General features: G+C 36.7%; 1 protein-coding gene and 1 long non-coding RNA gene across 4 annotated transcripts in view; one reads left to right on the top strand and one right to left on the bottom strand.

Moving 5' to 3' along the window:
- The window catches only part of LOC116183898 (uncharacterized), a 300100-nt gene that overhangs the window by 181871 nt on the left and 94566 nt on the right, over positions 1–23663 (bottom strand). The window lies entirely within an intron of this gene.
- OLFM3 (olfactomedin 3) overlaps positions 1–23663 on the top strand; it is a 51451-nt gene that overhangs the window by 16390 nt on the left and 11398 nt on the right. The window contains exons 2-4 of one of the 3 annotated variants that reach the window (XM_085585918.1): positions 18018–18288; positions 18712–18858; positions 21253–21408. In XM_085585918.1, coding sequence (XP_085442044.1) covers positions 21262–21408 — 147 coding nt within the window. In that variant the 5' untranslated portion in view covers positions 18018–18288; positions 18712–18858; positions 21253–21261. Of the gene's footprint in view, positions 1–1764; positions 15584–18017; positions 18289–18711; positions 18859–21252; positions 21409–23663 lie in introns of all 3 variants that reach the window. The other 2 variants (XM_085585917.1, XM_021543292.4) reach the window with 2 other exon arrangements.

Genomic DNA, 23663 nt, shown 5'->3' with positions numbered 1-23663 from the left:
TTTATTTGACTGCTTTTCATGGAACGGAGCCCAAACTGACATAGCCTCAGTTTCTTGTCAGCTCATTTTCTGTCACTCTGCTGCCCTCTAAAAATACTGCTCATTTTAATGTACTTTGGGGTATCCTATCCCCCCACTTTAATCTCAAATGAAGAGCAAAAAAGTCTCTTAGGTACTTCAGAAATTTTTCCCCTTCCCAGTTCACTCCCTCCACCCAGAAACAAATCTTGTGCTCCCTGCCTTCATCAGAACTCTCACAGAATCATAGAAGATAAACGAGGAACAGAAGCTTCAAAATGCCTTTAATCTATTCCTCCAAAACAGAACAATTCAGCATACTTGCATCATAAACTCTTAGCTCTGCATCGTCCTAGAAATACAGCCAAACTTTGAGTGCTTTAAGCTGACAGATGATGTCATAAGAGCATTTTCGCAAAAGTAAAATGAACACATTTGTCTCAAACTAAGACTTCAGGCCATTTGCTCTAAAGTTTTCAAAATCAGTGAATTAATTGACTGAGCATTACAGAGTTTGCACTCCTCCTAACTTGTAACTATGCATGGAGCTGGCTGATGGAATGTGCAGGTGTGATTGAGGAGATCTAAATACTGTGCTATGGAAAAGAAAGGAAAACAGTTGATCAAGTTAATGCTTGATCACATGTCACAAATTATATGCAGCCTGTAGTTCAATAATGTTATTCTAAATATATCTGGCATTCCTTATGTTCCCCTTTAGGCTTTATATAATTTCCAGTTCATTAACTCCTTTGTTAGCATTGTCTCCGTTGCAAAAGATGGTAACTTAAATTGTGACTTGTAAAAATGTGTTCCAAAGAAAGGGCTTGACCCAGGTCTCCTAGGAAAGTTTCTTAGAGCACTTCTATTTCAACCAACAGGATGCTACTTGTACTAAAACAACTTGAGCCTCCCTCCTTCAGCACTGTGCAAGGTCTGGGTTCGGAAAGTGGGGGTGTTGCTGTTCTCTGGAAGGGCTCTTCAGTACAGCACAGGACAGACTTGCCTGGAAAAGGTTTACCTCAGTCTCCTGTTTCAGAAACCCACTGAAACACAGATATCTGTGAAGTCAATGATACTTGGTCACGTAACATTGCAAGGAGAAATATACTAATTGATGGGAAATATGACACAGTTTCATAAATTCATATTATATTTTATAAAACTCCTTAAAAAGCTGCAGTACAGGTTCCTCAAATCTAAGTGTTCTTTTCAAAGAGTAACTGGGAATTTGCATATTACTTAAAGAGTGAGGCAGAACCCATGTTCAGAGACTTGCTTGTATTCCTTTAGCTATAGAATATCCATTAATCTGAGTAATAAGTAGGCAAAAAAAAGTGCTGAAATAACAATCAGTAAGGTCCCATAAGGTGAAATAGGAGGTTTTTTTCTCCTAATTTCATGGATTAAATAATCAATTCATATTGAAAATTCTCTCCGGTTGTTGATTAGAACAATAAATGTTTCACTGAGCCACAAAAATTTTTATTCATATTTAATTCCTTTGTGCGTCAGTAAAATTAAATCAGTCTGGGGTCGTGTGATTCTTCCATGCATGGAATAAAAACCACCCAAAAGCATCACTGTACACAAGATTTTTAGTGATATGTGCACTCTCCTTTACTATTGATAAGGAACTCATGAGAGACAATAATACACCAGTCCTTTTCCCTTAAATTTTTATCTCAGTACTAGAGGCTGGCGTTTCTGCTGCATTTTCCTAAAGATTACTGGTTTGCCTTTCAGGACCCTCTGACATGTATCCAGAAAAAGCAGCAGAGAAGGACTGACATGGTCATAAATCACTTGCTACCGCAGCCTTGGCGTTGCCAGGAGTCCCTGCTTATTGCAGCATAACCCGGAGCTGAGTGCAGCCTGTGATGCCAACAAATGCCTCCAGGAAGAGAGTGAGGAAGAGAGACTCACGTAATCCAGAAAGCTCTTCATGCTCAGACATCCCTTCTCATCTGCTGCAGGACAGCTAGAGAGTCCCAAAGCATCCTAACACACAGCAGAAAGCTCCTGATTCTTGATTTTTGTCAGCCTTCACTCTTACACTTCATCCTGCTCTCTCTTTGAAAGAGCTCCTTTTTCAGCTGCACTAGTTTTTCTGGCAGAATGTGAGTGTATTACCCAGAAGGAGCATCATACTAGACTGAGGAAGTCTTAAGAAAGGGTCACGTAGAATAAGGAATAAAGAATATTATCTCGTTCAGTTTAATCTGTTATTTTTATTTGTATTCTTCTTCACTGCTTTCTTCTTTAATCTTATGTTAGCATGTGAAGTATTTTTTTCCTCTCTTACAATAGATTGCAGACAACTGTTTGCCAACCCAGAAGGCTTAAATTACAATATGAATACAGACTGTGAGTTGCCTTAGATTCTTCACAATTACCGAAGACTGACTTTGTGCAGCAATGTAACTGTCTGTATAGAACACTGGAAGGCTTTCATCCTGATGGTTACATTCAGAATGCATAAAACAGTGTTACAGCTACATCGCAGTTATTATGCGTTTGGCATAAGTAACAGTGTTAAGTAATTTGGAAATATAATCAGTCCCTCAACATCTGATAAAGCACATTCTTGTTTAGGGGTGCTTTTCCAAGATATTGATATTCCCAACTGTCAGCCCTTTCTATTTCCATTGTATTTTTAAAGGGTATGTATTGTCATACCAGCCACACTATTTTCTTCAGATTGTCTTAGAGATAAATAATATTTGATTATCATCTCTAGAGGCATCTAATATTTAAATTCTGTAATTTTACACATGCAGACTGTAAGGGTCAGTTTTCTCTTTTTTATTATTTGTAAAGTTCCTTGAGAATTCTTTTATCTAATGAAGCAGCACTTGCACGTTGTACTCTGAAACAATGTTGTTTCCAATTCATTACATAAGGAGAAATGAGGCATCTTGTGAAGTAAGCATTAGAATATGAAGTCAGAAAGTCTGCACTGCTAAGCCAGATTGGTCTTTGGGGAAATTGGATATTTCCACTCCACTAAAAAGCTATTATAATAACATTCTTTTGACTGCCAAGGAAGCTGCACTAGAGATTTCATTCGCTCCCTGCTTCATGTATCTGACTTCTGATACCTCACTTTTGAGTTAAAGCAAGAGATTTTACCTTTTTTTTCTGTGAATGTCTTGCACCTGCTTATTCCCAACCTTCATTCCTCTACTGGTTTGATTAGATTCTAATATTATTGCCAAGTCCAGGACTACATAAGCTTGCAGCAATGCAGGAACAATATCTTCTGAATTAAACACTAATTCCTCTGAGACCCGAAGTGCAAAGAGAAAGAGTAAAAACAATAAATTACATTTGTATCTAGATGGAATTTGCATTATACATTATACAACCCTGACTTTCCTGCTTTATCTCTAGAGCACAGTGCTACTGAGGTAAAAGCTGAAGTCTCATCTGCCTTATAAACCAGGGTTTTTATCTCCTCCATTCTTCCTTCTTGTTCTGGTGTGTTACCTGATCTTGTTACATTTTGACAGAAATATTTCCAAATCCAATATATTCTGTCTCTGAGACTGCTGATTAGCTCAAGGGATTTACAGCGGTGACATTTCCTGTACATCTGGGAACTTGTAGCATAGCATAACTCATAACACAAACTCATGAGTTTGTGTTTTCCTAGCTGGTCTACATGTAGTGCACAGTCCAATATTTATTCATAGGTCATTCATTATACCCTCAAGGAACAGTGAGGGAAGTCCAAACTAGGAAAGCTCATCACACTAGAAGGATTTTGCAAAGCTAAGTCTATAGTCTGATACCTTGGTTACTTAATACAGGTACCCTCAAGCTTCAAGCTCCAGCTCCTAGGAGAGTCTTTGACCCTGCAAGGGAGGATGGAAAATCTGGAGTTCTTCTGCAAAGAGATCCATATCTGTGAATCTCATCTGAACTCAATTGTTCAAACTGTAGCACAGAAAACTAATACACATTAAGGGAGAATTCCAGGTTCATGTATGTATATGAGCCAGGTAAAATTTTTAGGAAGTTGTATCATTTATTGAACCAACAGATAGAGAAAATGGTTTGCTAAGGGAAAAAAATGAGCAATTTATATCGCTTAAGAAACCATAACCAGGAGTTCTGAAGAATCAAAAATACACAAGAGCTGCAAACTACTGGGTATAGCTCAGACATATAATTTAACAATAAGAAAACATGAAAGACTGCCAGCAGCAAAACATGAGGATTGAATTCAGAATAAAACAAGATTGCTTGAATGTCTCCATTTAGGTGTGTTCTTGTAGCCTGCTTTCCAGACACTGGAGGATTCCCATAGACTGTGGGTATAAGTAACTTGTCAAGAAACAAAATAAATGTATTTCAGGTCTCTCAATTTTCCAGAAGAAATAAAGTGCCTAAACTGATACTTATTCTAAATGCTTTGGAAAATAAGTTGTTGCTTAGCCAAAAATATCCATTCTTCTTACTAATAAGCCATTGAATTTATGTGAAATTACTTGATTGACAAGTTTCTGAGGATCAAAAAGTCATTTACAACCTAAGGACTTGTCTTTCACCTATTAATAACTAATTAAAAGGAAACATTTTTTATATCAATCATTTAATAAAATCTCCAATAATAAATTTAATATTTTAATTTCAGAATATTTTAAATTCATACTATGAATGAAAAATGGGCATGTCACAAACTTTATCTACTGAGTTTCTCTTTAACTCATTAACTTCTTTGTATCCTGAAATAAGTGAACAGTGCATCAAAAATCTCACAGTCTGGAGCAGAGCTTAACAATGTGAGCAAAGGTAATCTATCCAAACCAGGGGGATTGTGATGGAGCTCTAGTTTAAATCATGCAAGTCATGCTCAGCCTTTAGAAACTGGTTTTGACTATAATGAGCACAAACTGTCTGCAGAGTGACTGTCATGTAATTAAGTTACTCCAGAGCTAAAACTTAGCACTTCATTTTAAAACTCCCCTTGAATCCCTCCAGGAAAATGTGGTATAAAATGAGGTTGGGTTTTGTTGAACTGCCCTTCAGGAAATGATTTGTATTGTCCGTAAAATGTGTGTGGTAGTAAAACAAAAAGATCTTCCAACAGGGCTAATTTAGGAAATTATTATTAACAGTCTTCAGGCTACACTTGTCATCCCTTGTATCAGATATAAGACCTGCAGAAGTCTGTTTCCTAAACAGTCTAAAGCAGATGAGAAGCTGCAACAAACTAATGCTTGGTTTCTTGGGATTTATTTCTTCTGAAAAAGCCAGTGTCTTTTAAATTGTCTGTTACTGTCTGTTCATTAGGAAGCTTTCCTGTTATTCCTGATGATCCCCTGCTAAAATCCTGCATTAATGTGCCTGCCTTCCACTTGACCACAAGAGAGAAGTAGGAACACAGACAGGAGGTGTTTCCCTGCAGCAGCCATATTTTCATACTAGAGAATGTATTCTCACCTTCTTTTTTCTTCATTACATGCTATATTCAAAAAAAAAAAAAAAGAAGAAAAAGAAAAAATAAAACGAATAAAACTAATTCTTTCAAATAGCCCTATGGCATTCCATCTGGCCCCAAAGATAAATATTTTCCCAAAGCACTGGCTGAAGTAGATTCCATCTGGAATCACTTTTCTCCTTATTTGTGACAGATTGACTCTGCTGTATTCATTAAAAAAAAAAAAAAAAAAAAGCAATAATTTGTTCCATCAAAAAGCAAAAAGTCAATTAAAAAATTATGTGTGAAATACAGTTTCTTCAGTTTCCCACTTTTGAGCTCCACAGTATTATCTTCAGCATCTTCCTATTTTTGTCAAACCATCTCTTTTTATATAGATTTTAAATAATTTTATTCTAGTTATAAATCAAAAATGAATTTTCAAAGCTAACAATTATAAGCTTTAGTGCTTTTTTTTATTGCTATTTATTGCCTTAACACCACAAGCACTTTGACAAATTGGCTAAGGCTTCTTTTTCAGTGCCATGTTAGTATCTTTTACTGTTATTGTTTAATGTTTTGGTGCTTTTTTAGAAGCAGGAAATGGGAATCTTGGCTAGGAATACACTAATGCAAGACAAAAACCCAGAAGAGAATTTTTGCTTGGCCAGGACAGAGGGCTATAAAATACAGATAAGAACTTTATAGTCTGAACTGTACAGTGGCTTTGATCGAAATTTCCTGTTCTTCTTTTGTGGTCCTTGATATGAGTTTGTGCATGTCTTTAAAATTGTAATTTTGGACTAAAAACACTTTCAGGAGCTCCAGCACAAGTTTTGGGTCCAAAGTTATTTTTGCCCTTGTACAAAGAGCTCTACTTTCTGTAGCACTGCTAGCCAAGCTGCAGAAGCTAATTACAAGATTTAGTAGAAATGTTTTATTAAATTTCTCTGTCATTTGCTAATAAGTTAGTTAAATCTCCCTGTAAAATTAATATCAAATCTTGAAGGTTATGTAAATGCCTTCATTAATCAAAATCTTGGCCTTTTCTTATTAATTAGATCTAAAAGCTTATGTAAAACTTCACCGGCATTGCCCATGAATTTTATTCTCATAGGCACATTACTAAGCCATCCTTTAAAGACTCCTGACTTTGTGATTCTCAATTGGTGAATTTCCCCCATTAAAGCTAGAAAGAATGCCTGCATTGAACTTCTTGTGGACAGAAACATTTTCCTCTGCAAATGAAATCTTTGCTATTGAGTGTTCACTGATGCTCACTCCTCACACGTTTCATATTTTTCTCCTGTGGGATAATAGTGGTGTTTTAATTTTGATATTGTAAACAGAGGATTATGACTGCATATGGGGATTAAGTACTGGAGATGATAAAAGAATAGCCCAAAGTGCTGAAGAGACATTAAAAAAATATAGGTTGTGGGGAGTGTCAGTAAACAGAAGGCTTCTGGTGGGGTATCACTTGAGTACTCATCATTTATACTACACTGCTGACAGCTCACTAAATCCCACAAAACTGCAAAATTCCAGTCATGTCCTAAATTGGGAATGGCCTTGTTTCCTTTGGTCATAAACTACAACTGTAAAAGAATGACTGTGATGTGACTTGATGTGTATTATTAAGGAGCCTGAGATCCTGGAATATCATGAGCTGTATGAATGACAGTAGCCTTATTTGTCTCTAAGAAGAGGCAACTAAGAATATTAAGCTGTTCAGGATTTTGTTAAGTCTCAAGGAAGAGTCTCAACCTTCCCACAGCAGGCAGTGTGCCCGAGGTGACAGAATGACCAGACTGAGGATGGGCACACTACCATGGCTGCCACTGTGCCCATGCATAAATACTAAATTAGGTTTAGAAGGTGCTTTGAATTGTCTTTTTGGCATCTTTCTTTTGGTATATTCAAGTGACAAGGTAGAAGCAAAGAGGCAACAAACCCTAATAGATCACCACTAAATATGTTTCCGTTTTTTCAGATTTCCCCATCTCTTCCTTCCTGCAGTGCTTTTTCTTTGCTGAGAGTTTTACAAAGTTGTTGTGAACTTTTCATGTCCAGTGTAGCTTTTACAATCTTGTTTCTCACTCATATGCAGAAATCTCAATCATCCAAATCAAAATTTAGAAAATTGGTATTTTACCATTTCAGGGAAATGGTAGCCAAGATTAACCTACACATTATTTTGTCTTTATTTATACAAGCCACTGTTACTGTCTGAGAGATAGGAACACTGATCTTCAGAAGATCTGGGACATATTTGGGGTTTTTTTAATATTTCTATTTGGCGTTCGTTGCTGTGCATTACAGAAGTGCATTTCCCACAGTATTACCTTCAGACAACAGCATTAATTTAATAAATTTCTCTTTTTGCTCACAGGGGGCTGGGAACAGAGCTTTGGACCTTCAAATTTGACACTCAAATTCCTCATCCCTGAGAGGCTGAAGTTGCTAATAGCATTCTTGTCCTCAGCAGTCCTATGGAGGGGAGCACCCATTCCTTACAAGGATGGATTTAACTCAACCCCTCAGGGTTACACACCAATTTAAATGATTCTAGTAAAAAAAGAGAAAAAAATAGGGTAAAGGGGAAGACTAATAGAAATTAACAATTGAATCCCTTAAAGTGAAATATTATTTAAAACTTCCATTTCTGTTCTGTAAAACATAAATAGGAAATTAAAAAGACAGCAAGAAAAACAGTATGTCATAACTTCTGTAATGTTTGTGGTATATTCTCTATTATTTTTCTTCAACTAATACAATTTTGATTACCAAATAAACAGCTTCAATTTTTCTCAGAATTACTCAGTTCAGAAACTTCCAGGATTGTTACAACCTTAGAAAATAGCAAGTGCTTGCATTCTATACCCTTATTTAAACATAGAAGTATTTTACAGCATCTGGGATCATGTTTGTGGCATATCCATACATTGCTTTACCCACTACTGCAAAGCAGCATGTTTTACTGAGCTGAAACAGCACCTGGCTCATTGTGTTCAAAGCACTACACAGCATTTAGAACAGGTTAAGTATCCAGCTGAAACTGCAAGAAGCATTTGTTTGACAGAACATAGCTAACTACTGGAATTTGGCCATGGTGTTAACACCTCTGTCTTGCAAGCAAGATTGCCCATGGAATTTTCTCAATATTCACTTACACTACTTGTAAGCTTTCATCCTTGTTTAAAGTAAACTAGGCCTTCTGGGATGGTGTCAAGAAGCAGAACACATTAAGAATGGATTTGCTTGCAACGAGACACATTCACAAAATCTTTTTATTTTAAGATGTTGCAGGAAATGTGTGGTGCTTTCTGAACATGATGTAATTTTCATTCTTGGAATTTCTCCCTACAGAAAAAGATCTTTATATGTCAGGAAGGAAATGTTGTTAATGCCACCATTGTTAGAAAATCCAAACAGGAAGATGCTACAGCCTTTAAATGCCATTATCAGTGCCATGCTGGTTACACCTATAAACTCTTGGTTATTACTGTAGCCTGTGGGTTGCCAGACCACTGGGAGTAAGCTCAGCTTTAAACTTCTGAAGAATTTTTCCCTATTTCATCTCTACAGAGTAGATGACAGAGATATGTTAGAAAAGGGTGATGTGACAGTTTAAGAGACTTGCCAGCAGAATATGTGGAAACGTGGGATGAAGAGCAAGTCAGCAGGATAACCCTCCCTACCTTACTTTTATTAGTCAGTCTTGACAGTTATCTGCATTGGGAAATATAGGAGAATACAGCCAAGTGTTTCTGTAATGCAAAGTTGTACATTTACAAAGAACAAAGAATTGCTTATGAGAATGCAGCAGAAATCAAACAGTAGATGGTTCCTTTGCTCTCAGTTCCAAAGACAGCACATGGCCAATGCAAATACAGCCATACAGCACACAGCTGCTAAATAAAAAGGAGATGAGCTGATTTCTGGGCTCTGAGGGACAGCTTCTTTCCACACAGCAAAACTAGTCTTTCCCTCTTAAAATGCTGCATCCATGTCCAAACCATCTAACTGAATCATGCCCAGGCATAAAAGGAAAAGGCAATTAGGCTGTGTGGCATTAGCAAACACCATGGTTTGCTGTGGGCCAGCATTCAACCCCATACCCCAACCCTTTTATATTTGTAAGTGCAGACATACCCCACTAAGTCTTTTCCCAAAGACAAAATTCCCCTTTGACAGGGAATTTTATTTTGCAGACCCTTCCCACTTTCTTGATTTTTGTCTTCTCACTTGCAAAGATTCAAGGAGAATTTAAAAAGGCACAAATTTACCTGTATCTATTAAATGTGACATTCCACAGGCAAGCTCCAGTTCAGGGGTAAGTACTGACTGCAGAGCTGTAAGCTTGCCTTAATTAGAGGAAGGGCCAGTTATACTGCCCATTCTTCACAGTCTGAATGCACTTTGGCTCTAAGTAGCTTAGGTTTCTGTTTCCAAACATCTAGTTACAGTCAGAGCCAGCTGAAACCAGTTATTTTATTAAATTATTATAGATTTTACTGATTTTCATGGCTCAAGCTCTCTCCAGGATTATATATGATCTCACTTCATGGGGAAATATCAGTTTCAGCTCCTGTAATTTCTTAAAATTTACTCTCTATGAAAGCCAGGTCACCTACCTCATCCAGCCTCAATAGAAAAATATATATTTTCAAGATGGAAAACCAAAACTGTACATTAAGCATGAAAACTACTTCCGGAGGAATTCTGTGTAAATTCTCATATCCAATCCATATAGTTCTGGAAGGAAAGCAAAACTGCAACAAATTCTAGTCCCAGAACCATCTAACATTGCATCCTGCCATTCTGTGCATCCTCAGAGCAAGACAAGGTATCCCAGAATCCTCTGAAAATGTACAGATTTCCAGCCTCTGTGAAAGGAAAAAGGACTGGCTGCACAATCTTTAGTCATTATCTACTAAATAGATGTCTCTATATATTTTAGAAAATATGCTCTGTCTCCCATTAGATCCATCATCATATCACACATTTGAGAGAAAAGCTTATGAGGTTTTATTGAGTACCTGATATGTTATTAAAAATTAAAATGGCAGGAAATCAACAGAAGAAGATTTTCTTTTTATTTCACTTAGTCCTTCCCCACCCATTTGTTTTTCCAGGCTGTTTCAATTAACTGCAATTAACTGCAGACTTTCCTAAAGCAGACTGCCCATCGTGCTTCCTGTTTCAGTCAATTCTCATAATGAACTAATTCTGTAGAGTCACTACCTTGTTATTCTGTACACTTGGGATTTGCTAACAGCAGAACACAAGAGAATAGGTGTGAAAAAAACATGAAAATGTTCTTTAATGTCTTCATTCAAAAGAAGTTCCCCGAAGCCTGAAAAATTAACAAGCAGATAGCTAAGACCACTTCAGAAAGGTCACTTCAAGAGCATTGGTACAGAAGCATGTAATGGACATTAGACTAAAAATCCCTTGCTCAATGCTTCTCTAAATGGAGACACCTGATTGCAGAATGCCACTGTATATGCACTGATGAGCTGTGAAAAGAGATTTTCTAGAAAGTGCACATACCTCTCAAACTGCCCTTAAAAAAACCTGGATATTGCTTCTCACCAGTAGCACTGCAAAGCCACGGGGTTGAACAAAAACAGAATAAGATGAAAAAGGCACAGTTCTCTAAATTCAGACCTGCAATTGAACTGACAGCACAGGTTTGTCTTTTCTCAGTCCATCTGCAGCTCTATGAATGCTAATTGCCATTCCGGTGCTGAGAGCTTTGCTTTGTGCATGCATTAACCTAATGTGAATAAATAATCATGCTCAGGAACATAACTAATGAACTGCCATTTTTTGAACCAATGTACTACTTAGCACAATACATCACATGAAGACAAAGAACTAAATACACTATAGAACAGTGCAATGAGGGAAGCTTTGGCCTTTCTTCTTGAGCTTACTTTCTAAACCTAACCTGTCAAAGTCCAAACTTACTGAGATTTAGGATTCCTGATTTTGCTCTGCTTCAAAGGAATGTAGTTAAGCTGGGTGAGCCATGAGTGTGCAATCACTTCAACATCAAACTTCAGGTTTCAAGTGTTTACACAATAGCATTTACCCATGAACACAATTTTGAATTGTAACAAATTTTTAAGGTAGCACTATTTTTTATATATATTAAATACACTAACATGAGGGTTAAGTGGTTGCGAGGGAACTTCACAATTTCCTCTTTCTTACAATCAATGCTTTCCTCTGGCCAGGAGGTAATTAGTTTTTGGGTGGGTGGCTGGGTATATTTTCACCTGTTGCTGACTCAGGACATTTGCTCTGTTGCCGTTCCTAATACTGACGTTAATTACTTTTTACAGTACACAGGTCCTACTGCCTCAGTTGTAATAAGATAATGTTGGGATGTATTATCATTTTCAGTAGACTTAATCCCTATCAAAATGTAACAGGATCTCAAAGTGAAAGTAAATATCAAAGACTAGAAGAGCCTTTAGACTATTTATTAAATAAGGGTCTTAAATAATACCTTTAATGACCCTAGTAATTTGTAATACAGTAATTGAATATTACAGGACTAGCATACAATAATGTTAACAACATTGAAATTGCTACAGACTGATAGACTTTTATGTAAGATCAAAATATGGCATCTGAAGTTATTCTGTATGGATGCTTCAGCTTCTACTGACTTTAGACAAAGTTAACTAAAGCAGGAAGTTATACTAGCAAGTATTTAGGGAAATAAAGAATATTGTTCAAATTTTAGAATTGCTGTTGCATTCTAGCTTTATTCAGAGCAGTTAATCATAAACTAGAAATGTGAAATTGCAGCTTTAAAATAAAAACCAACAAAACAAAAAATACAGAGCTGAAATGAAACAGATCATAAAGTTTTTTTTCTACTTCCTAACAATATGAGAATAACTCTTCAGTTATTCTGTGTCTTCAGGTACGATCTTTGTATATTTGACCTCAGATGTAGAAAAATGTTCTACTCTTTGCTTGCCATTTTTTAATTTACACAATTATTTATTGTAAAATACAGCTAAAAATTTTTTAAAACACTTACACAGTTTGGCAAAAACAGAAACAAAATATAATTTTGTTGAGAATGTCCACTGTTCAGGAAGGAAGCCTTTTTAAGACTGTGTTCCCATGCACATCATCTATAGCAATAGTGCTCTGAAGCAATACTTGACAAATGGGTACATAAAAATATCGAATACACAGAATAATGACAGTCCCAGGGAGCAGGTGCTTACCCTGTCTGTGTAAGCACCCCTGGGCTGGCGTTACCTTTGCAGCTGCCAGGTATTTGCAGCCCTGCCAGAAAAGGTTTCCAGCTCAGGTGAGCTCACTCCTGCAGCCCCTGGGCTCCCAAACACTTGTAGAAGCTGCCCCCATCCCTGCACTGCAGCACAGAGGGGCTTTAAAGCCCCTGTGCAGCTACAGCAGATCTGGCTTCAGCACCAAGGGAATGCCAGAGCTCTGGTAATGTTAAATTATATAACCACAAGGGAACTAGAGGATCACCTCCTGCTGAGCTCTGTAAAGATGTGTCCAGCAGCAGTACTGGGATTCACATGGCAGCAAGCTTTCTCTTCTGCAGTTAAACCAGTTGGAAGAAAATAAAGTGCTAAACTGCATAACTGCATTAATGAATATTCTGTCACAAGAACAAAGGAGCATATCATCTGTTAGGAATAATCAAAATAACAAACAGCATTCTTTCCAGGAGGTGACAATACCTACATAAAAGATGTCCAGCAGTAGTTTTTAATCTGGGCATCAGAAAACTCTTTTATTGCCTTTTGAATGTATTTTGTCCGATGTTAAAATTCAGGAGGAGACCAATTACATTCTTCTGTGAAACAGCACATGTAGAAGAGAAGAAAACCAAAAATGCCAAAAGCTGCAATTCAGTGTGGTAAAACAAAATTCTGTCATTACATTCAGGTAATGTCTTGGAACCAAGGGAATTAGTGTGCTTATTAAACTTCTAAAAGAGGACAGGAATAGAAAAAGGTGATAAAACAGATGAATTAGAATCTTTTTTTGTATTAGGTCTAGATAGGATGCTGAGACACTTCAGAAGAATCTAATAAAACTGGAAAATTATCCAACATTATCAAATGACAGTTCAGCAAAAAGGCTCACTTCTGATGTCAGGACAGTTCAGTTTGCACACGTGTTCAGGGAACAGCTTTGAGACCCTTTCCACAGAAACACTGGCTCAGGGAAAGGCTCAAATGCCTCCATCCACTAAGCCCTTCATCAGGCTGAGGCAAGGCCTGACTCAGCTTTCAGTCTCAAAATCACCATATCAAGAATGGACCACAGGGACTCTCTACAGAGAAATGTACATAATGACCATGATCAGGTAATCCAAGCTTATATGAACTTTATCTCCTGAAATACAGAAAATACTCTGAGTAAAACAGCTGTGATCACATAGCCTTTCTCAAATTTGCCATCTATGCACAACTTCTAGCAACAATGTATTTCAGTGTGTTTCATTGTATTCAGATCTCTTCAGTGAATTAATTTTTTGAGTATATAAAACATTTCACAGATCACATTACTGTGTAACTACCACAAAATATTTAATACCTGGATACACAGATTTTCTATATTCTGTTGCTAGATGATTCCTTAAGTTTATATAATAGCTCTCAATGGGTTTTTCTATTTCTTTTTTAAGAAATAAGTTGACATGTGTCTTCCTTAAACTGCAGATATTTACAGAAATCATTCTGAATGGATATTGAAAGAGAAATGTCTAGCCTGAATTGGTGCACAGGCCCTGACAATCTGAAAAACTGTTTGCAGAGTTACAGTGGCTTTAATAAATACTTCCATGTTGACAAACACCCATAAATATACATCCCTTCAGTTTCACTGCGCACAGGGTTCCTTCGTAGCACTGCCAGAAGTCCTTAAGAAAAAGTAATTTGCTTTGCCAAGGCAACTCCAGAAACTAAGTCCATAACTGCCCTGGGGAAAATGCAGTAGCCTGTCTCTCAGCAAACTTTATGCAAGTCTTCTCTTAAATAACTGCCATTAGAAATCCTCGCTCAGCACTTCTTTTACAAATAATTCTTAAAAAGTAAAGCTGCCCCTATGGCACAATGATTTCTAGACTGTTTTTTCTGCTTCTCTTTCCCCCCCTACACTCAATATATGAGCAAGATAAATCGCTACAGAACCTGCAGCTCATTCTACTAGGGAGCAGTAGATTTAACAGCAAAGCCAAAAGAAGTCCCAAAATGTGCAATCCCCAATTTATCTTCTGTTCTCATCCAAGCAGCAATGAAGACATAGTGAGTCTGCCAACCCTGGGAGTGATGCAATAATTCTTGGTACAAAAACTTGTAAACTAACAAGAACACTGAGAAATGTGACTCTTCACCGCCTCAATGGTTTTTTATGAAGAATAAAGATCTTAATAACAAGCTGTGCAAATAATAAAGTCTCTGATGTTGTAATTTATGAGAGATCAGCAAATCCAGGAGGTCCAGAAAGGTGTCTGGCCCTTTGGTGAGCAGGCTGACAGTTCTGCTTCCCCATGGACAAGTACAGAACCATATTTACTAACAGGCTTGAGCATATTTCTGCCGAAGCACTGATGGAAAGTGGGGGGGTTATTTGTGCTCAGGCTTTTGCATTTCAGACAGGAAGACGCTGCTCTGCCTGGACTGAACTAATTAAGGGCTAATTGACTGTCTAGCACCTATAAAGAGATAACTCACCCATGCCATCTCCCACTGGAAACTGCAATGACTATTAGCATAGAAAGGATTGTTTATTTCGTGGTCAGCATAAGACAGTCATAAGTATTTGTTAGTAAGAGCAGAAAGAGGGCAGATGAGGATATGGATGTTTTTAATGGATGACTAAATCTGGGTAGCTTGATCTCCTTTCATGCTGTGGATGTTGTGTGCTGCAGTCACGCCTCTCGCTGCCAGCCTGCACTGGGATGATAATCACTCACTATGAAAACTCATTAGCTCCACAGCAATGAGCCCTCCACTGCTGAAGCTTGGTGCTGTTCTTAGTACCATGGCAATGATCTCTAACTGGATGTCCCAAACTCTCCCTTCTCTGGTAGGACTAAATACCACCAGAATAACCACTTCAGATACTCTAGTAAGTAGCTGTTATATGTCGCAAGCTATCTTAATGCTGAATTAGTATTTAAGTGCCAGCAAAAGCATTAGTTTGTTGCCTCTTTGTAAATCTCTTTTTTAGCTACTAATCTTCCTATCATCTCTTAATGCATGCTTCTTTTTGGGCATCGTAAAACTGCACATTGGTGAGCATGTTGTGGTCTTACAATGAAAGGGAAGGTTTTGAAATAGTATCCTTAAATATGTAAGAACAAATGCCTTCATCTTGAACATGAAATGCTAAAAAGAGTAAAGCAATGTCTTTTCATTTGTCTAGACTGTTCTTCCTATCTTTAATGCTCCAGAAAAATGCATTGTGTTGTTTAGAAAATTATATCTGGCAGTACCTTTATTTTTGAAAATTTGATAATGTTACCTAGTAACTATTCACTACAATATGCAAAGTGTCTGATTCCTTCCTATTTTTCTTTATTGGAATACAGTTAAACAAATAAATAGCTGTTAGAAACAAAATAAAATTGGTACTAGGGGGCTAGATACCAGAATTTTTGAAAGGGTGATAATGGGAATAACACAAATTACAGAAATATCACTTTGTAACATTAACATTCATATACAGCAGCCTCAGTTAATAAAAACCTACAGGAAAGCTGTGAATAGCTATGAACTCATGAGAAGCCGAAACAGTCAAGTAACTTTTTACTTTAGAGGGAACACTATCCTGGTATCCATAAGTTATATTAGAACATAATTTTCCTAAATGCTTAGTAAAACACTCTTGTCAATGTAACTTTTTGTGTGACTGCAATCAGCTGTTTACATAATAGTAGGTTATGTAAAATATAAATGTAACTGTAGTAGCTCACAATTCTCAAAACTCAGAATTTTGTAACTAAAAATTATGCATTTACTAATCAAGATGGAATAATTTAATATATGCGTGCAGGAAAAGTACTATTGTAGAAAATCACTGTATTTAGTATATAAATATTACTACTTTAAAATTAATTATGTTGTAAGAAAAATTCAGTTATCTTTTAGAGCAGCAAGATGAGAATACAAAGAAAAGCTCTATTTTATTTTCCTTACTGAGTCACAGTATATATTGCTAGTTCTTGTAGCTGTATATTGTAAGTAGAAGTTCCCTGTCACATTTACATCCAAGTTTAAAGTGGCAACTGAGTAACTACAAGATGCACACTAGTTTTTATGATATTGATATATATATATATATATTTTTATATATTTATACACAAACACAAATACATGTGTTTGTACTGATATGTTCAGATTCCAAGTAGTACAAAGTGTCATGGAGCCCTTGGCTACAACAGGGCACTGCTGATGGAAATGCCTTCTAAATATTATTTCAAGAATGCTCTTTTCACTCATCGAGTTGAGCTATATGCATATTTTTTGTTTTGATAAGGGTAGTAAGAGTTCCAGTAGAGCTGGGAAAGTGATCATAAAATCTTGATTATCTGAGCTTGGCAACATCTGCCAAATAAAGAAAACATGAATTTTAGTCATGTAGAATTCTTTTTACACAAAACTGAGCACCACGAATCTGGTACCTTTCTTAAAACTGTAGATGTTGGTTAAAAGACTTTATGTCCCAAGTGTTCAGTAATAGCAGGGTCATTGCTGACTGATTTTTGGCTGCCATCCAGAGTTCCCCACTTGCAGCTTCTCTAGTGAACTTTGCAGCAGGAGCACTTCTCTAGAATTTCTCTCTTAGCACATACACAGCTCACAAATTGTGTATATTGTGCAATGTAAAAGAAAGAAAAAACCTCCCAATTTCCTCCCTTCAGCTGGAAGAATTGTAGAAGCACGTGGAGTCAGATAAAGGGTCTCCTCTTTTGAGCTCTGTTTCAGTACCAGGGTTGAAACTGCAAGACAAACCATCTTCAATTACTTCTTCAGAGGAGTCACTGTTCTGAAAAGCCTGTGTTCTTTTCTTACCTGAGTCCACAAAGATACTGGCACCACTTTAGAGATGAGGAACTCTGCAACTCCTCCACTAAGCTGCCAGGAAAGCATCAATATCAAAGCTTCCCAGTTTAAATAATCACTTTCTCTGCTGTCACTGAGTACAATTTTATAATATAAATAGCAACAGATTCCAACTGTGTCCAGACCAAAATTACTTCAGTTATATCCATTAGCATCTGTACCATGAAATTCATCACTCAATGCAATATTAGAAAAGAATAAAGCACAATATTAACTTTAAATTACAGTTTAGTTTAAAAAGGAAGTTCAAAAACTGTTTCTTTTACCTATTAAGTTCCATCACTTGAATGCTTTCAGTCATGTCATTATATTGTTTTCTGTCATTCCTACACTATTTCTGTACATCCCATTAAAGGGATACCAAAAAGTGTTACCCTGCTCTGCAAACAAATGTGATTTTTTTTTTTTTTTTTTTTTTTTTTGCCTTTCTTTCTCAGTTGTGGTTGCTGTAAAAAAGAACAGATTATGAATTTCCAGTTTTGTGCTATCCCAGTGAAGGATATGCAGTGTCTTAATGGCCCTGCGGCTTGCTTGCCATGAGCCCCATTCCCCTGGCCTAAGCAGACACTTTTCCATCCCACCCTGAGCAAGCCCCTGGTTCCCTTGGCTACTGCAGTGGAAGCCCAGGGAGAACAGTTCCTGAGAGCTGCAGCTTCAAGAGCACACCAGTATCCCACATCCAAACTGCTGCTGAGCCACTTGCCACCCGTGAGTCACACACTGTGCTCTCCCCAGGCTCTATGTTTGTTCTTTCCTGTCTTTGTTGTTTCCATTAGTCTAAAGTAAAAGTCATCCAGGCTGAAAGGACACGTTTGTTCTCTGCTGCTGAAAAACTGTAACTTCCCTTTGCAAAGAATTAAATCAGCTGGTTTGTGCTGAATCACAAGCAGAATACAATTCTCATCCACCCTGGAAACAGTGTGTGCTAAACTCCTCTAGAGAACTATTGCAAAGCTGTGAGAGATGGCAAAACTGGGAAACTGCCAAACTAATTAATTAAGAGTAATAATTGTTGACTAGTAGGAACCTCATTGCAGACATGTACTGCAAAAATAAAAATATTCTGCTGCAGTGTTGTTTTCAAACAACAAAAAATCAGTTCCTTTGATTGTTATTATTTTGTTGTTCCAGACTCAGATTAGCCCCAAGGAAGGGTGGCAAGTTTATAGTTCAGCCCAGGATCCTGATGGCCGTTGCATTTGCACTGTTGTTGCACCTGAACAAAACTTATGTTCGAGAGATGCCAAAAGCAGGCAACTCAGACAACTACTAGAGAAGGTAAGTCTTCCCAAAAAATTCCTCCTCTTGGTCATTAAACTTCCCATGAAAATCTACTGCTTTCCTTCTCAGTTAATGCATCATGAACTAATGAAGAGTTACCTGATACAAATTGTTATTCAGGGTATATCCCCTGTTTTCTCACCTCTGATTGTTATTTATCCATTTTCCTTACATCACACCTTTCCCATGCCAAGTTCCATCTTCTCTTAGTCACTCTTCCCAAATTCTTTCTTACATACAACAGGACAGATTTTTCTGTGTAAAATCAGTTTCAAATCTCACTTCAAAATAGCTCAGGCATTTAAACTACAGCTTCTGCTTCGATCATATGAGACTGCTGAAGGTCATTTCTCATCTCTTATTAAAAAATAATGAGAGAGACACAAAAGCATCTTGAAAGCAAACTGTGTAGAGTATAATTTTTTTGTTTCTTTTTCTCAAGTTTATTTATTCATTTTCTGATGGTGCAAATTTTCCCCAACAGCCCAATTCTTATCCAGTATTATCCACTATTGCATATATGGTGAAACCAATGAAGTCTTGTTTTGCATCAACAGAAAAATGCTGCAGCTATGAAAACACAAACATTCTGCATTCTCTGTATAAGTAAGCATGGTTATAGTTTCTGTATCACAGCCAGTGGTACAGAACCTAAGGCCTGAGAGAGTGCTTGAACAGCAGCAAAAATCAACATAAAATGTAGACTTGAAAACACATTTTTAGCGCACAATTTTTAGTACTTTTCTAGCTATAGAAAAATCATTCCAGTGTTAATATAGTGCCAGATCCCCAAAGATTTTTGCTGCCTGTGCTTTCATGAAATTCAGAGGGACTGGGTTTAAGTTGACAGAGCCCATAAACATGAGATGCATGGAGAGGACATTGATGGAACAGCAGAGAGGAAAGGAGCTGCCTCCTCTCATGGAGTCTGTTTACTTGAGAAAGGAACACTCCAGTCTTTGCTCCAGCATATTCCTCAAATACTCAAATATTACCAAAAAAGCCTTGATATTTTGAGGTGGGGGCTGGAGGGGTGTGATAAGATCACAGCATCATTTTAGAGCTGTCACAGAAATGAACCTCAATCACAGCCTCTCAAAGCTATTTTCTTATGATTAGGACTGTGGCAATCCTGGATATGTAATGTAGTACTACTTCCTGAGTCCATACAGTCCTTTAATTAGAGCCTCTATATGAATGTGTCTTCTGCCAAATGGAAATTCTCAACGTTCTTCCAGCACCCAAAAGACTTTATTTGCCTGCTTTCAACAATTAGATAGCAAAAAGAAAAAAAAAGCCCACTTTTCATTAAAAATCCTTTCTCAGAACTATTAGTGGCAACTGTACAACAACTAATGTGTACTATTTTTAAGAGTAGTTTCTAAATCCATACATTCTGTAGATCATAATGAGTTAGCTCCAAGCATGAATATTTCTTGAAATATTGCATATTCTTGCAAACCAGAGGAGTACTGCTGGGTTTGTCTTTTCTTAGGAAGGCACAGTATGTTTTGTTTGAGCCAAAACTTCAATAAGGTACCTAATACATTTACAGCAGTCTAGTTTTCTCATGTTTAGGAAAACAAAACACTTGTTGAAATAAAATAACTGCACTTTGAAAATGTGTCATTTTTATGGCCAGCAAAAGCATTACTTTTCTAACAGAAACTTTCAAAAGTATTTGTAATTTACTCTGGATGACAGTTACTGTTTCATCACTGTGGTAGAAGTCCTCACTCTAGCTAAAAAGTCGCTCAACAAAAGGTACCTAAACATTCACGATTTTCTATCTGAAAAGAAAAAAATGTGGTTTTCTACCACTGAGACAATTGGTTAAAATTTCTAATTTTACATTTACTTATGGAATTATGGGGAAACATCTCTGTGGTGACTGACACAGCCCAGCTTATCTATGGGTAGTCTTATAAATGCCTTATATGGAATGATTCTATAAATGCCTATTAACAAGGGAAGTCATGGTCCTCATACCAACCAAAATCTCCACATTTCAGTCCTGTCCCTTCCAAAGTGCCTGGAAGGAATTATATGCTATATGAGCACCTTCTGAACCACAGTCACATCTACTACAGGTCTCAAAGTAGACTATTGCCTGATAGCCTTTCCTGACCCCAGTGAAAATGATGTTTAAAGGATCTCTTTCTCTCTCTCTCTCTCTCTCTCTTTAGCTCTAAGTAGTCCAAACAATCTTTGGCTTCAACCTCTCCCTGTTCCCCAATATTTGTACCGTCTTCAGTTAGGGAATGTAGAACTGTACTGTGGTAGAAATGGCTCACAGCTAATTGACAGAAGTGCATTTCATTGCCTGACATTTAACCGGGAATAAAAGCAAAGCAACAAAAAGTACATTTAGAGAATGTTCTTCTTTAACAGGTTCAGAATATGTCCCAATCTATTGAAGTTTTAAATCTACGGACTCAGAGGGATTTCCAGTATGTTTTAAAAATGGAAACGCAAATGAAAGGGCTGAAGGCCAAGTTTCGGCAGATTGAAGATGATCGGAAGACATTAATGACAAAGCACTTTCAAGTAGGTCCAACTTTTACAGTAACTTCCAAGCCTGCTGGAAACAATGTACTGAATAACAATGCATGGACAGCTAAGGTCTCGACTCAAAATGTTCCTACAAGAACACCATTTAAAAGAAAAGCATAATAAATCTTCCTTTCTGATGATAATCTCTTGCTTTGTTCAATTTAATTGTAATAGGGAGGAATTATTAATTATTAAGTCATTAGAGAAATGCCACTATAAACAGATTCCTGTTCTTTCTGTATCAATGTGCATGTCATACTGAGAAATCTATATTCATTCAAGCTCCAGTGCTAAAGGGGGAGATCCAGTGGAATTAATAGCAAACAAGTAAGAGTTCTGTGCTCATACTGTTGCATGACATTTACTGCAGTTGAAGGGAAGAAAGGCTATAATAAATCAGTTTATTGTAATTTTTATCCAGTACAATTAAGATCTAATTTCATGTCTGAAGATCTGCTGTTTTGAATTTGGGATGGGGAGGAGAGCAATCATTCCCAGTCACATTTGTCTGATTAAAAAAAAGACTTGCACTGAATTTTAATGGAAACAAAAACCACAAGCCAATCCTTTTGTGAGGAAGAAGGGTTGCAGATATTTACAAGTAACATTGTATATTCTGAAAATGCTACCTGATGTACTCTTCAGGAGAAAAATATTTCAAGAGCATATTTAAATTCTTTAAATATAGTCTGATAAACTGATCTTTCAAGACTGTGAGACCACAAAATAGGTGCTAGAAAATACATTCCAAGGATTACATTATGTTAAACAAATATGTACTTTTTGAAGTGTTTCTGAAAGTTCACATAAAATAAATCTAATTTTCCAATTGGTACTAAAGACCTAAGTAATTACATAGTCAAGAGGTCTAGGGTTTTTTTCAGAGCTACTGAATATCAAGTGGGTCTTAATAACATCAGGAATTAAGTACACTGATGATCGGACTACCAAGCTTTATAAATTATATCATTGTTCTTAGTTTAGAGCTGTTTGAGCACATTCTGTGAGGTTTTTAGTTAATAGAAAATATCTATCATAATCTTTTTTTTCCCTTTTATCCCTTATTGCTACAATAACAAGCATTTGCATAATTCCATTGTATATCCTTTATTCTTATTTTAGTTTTCCTTGGGAATAAAATACCAAAATTTGAATGTCTGATACACAATATCAGAGGTGTACTCCAGTACACCTGGAGTACCAGAGGAATACTCCAGTGCTCTAACCTTTTAAATATTCAATATTTCTATTGGCCAGTCATTTACCTTCAGTTTGACAGTTTGCCAGGAGTATAAAAACAGAGTTCCAGCCCATTCAGTTACAAAATAATTTAAAAGGTCAAAATAATACAATATGCTGCTCTGAAATTTAAGATACTCAAATTCCAGTGCTTTATCTTTTCTGAGACAACAAATCATGTTGGATATAATATAACCCTTCATATCAACTGCCACAAAGTGCCAGAACACATCTACCAACTATCTGTGTAGCAACAGGAATTAGCTCTTGTACCACCCATTGCAGCCACAAGCTCTGGAGCGTCAGCAGAAGTCAATTGGTTTTTTTATCATGAAAACACTAGAATCAACTTTATATGATATACTAAAGTGAGATGTTCTAAATCTGTGTTTTCATGCTGACCAGAACCAAGGAGTACAAGTTTGGTCCAGATCACACATGAGCATATACTAGTCTATACTTCACTTTATGCCAGGCAGGAGGTACCTGATTGCCACAAAAAGTTATAGCACGTTTGCTCAAATATGATACAACATCTGGTATAAATCCAACCAGGAATATATTACTTTCACTAATTCAAACAGATTTTATCTTCCTGAGTTGGCCATTCACTGTCTCACAGAACAGAAGCCTAAGTTCATAATTTCAAAATGAAGTAACACAAACTATGGTTTCTGGAGCTATGCTTTCTCTGTCACAAAGCCTACTTCCCTTGTCATCAAGGAAAAAAATTACTATTCATTTTAACAGGCATAAAGTAGGTTTAGGTTATTTTATTAAAGATTTTATTAAAAACAGTAAATAAAAATAGATTAATTGTAAACAAAAGGACTTCATTTCTTTCTGCCCATTTTGGTAACTGCTGCCATCATGTAATTGGAAGACACCTTGAGAACAGAATCATCAAAATACTATGAAATCTATATATAATGACATATCTGCTACATTTCAGTAAAGCAAAATCTTTTCACTACAAGGATTCTTTGAGGTTTTTTACAGAATAATAACAA

The sequence above is a fragment of the Lonchura striata genome, chromosome 8 (assembly GCF_050655825.1).
Source record: "Lonchura striata isolate lonStrDom1 chromosome 8, ASM5065582v1, whole genome shotgun sequence".
Classification (NCBI taxonomy): Eukaryota; Metazoa; Chordata; class Aves; order Passeriformes; family Estrildidae; genus Lonchura; species Lonchura striata.
This window is presented reverse-complemented; position numbering and strand designations above follow the sequence as displayed.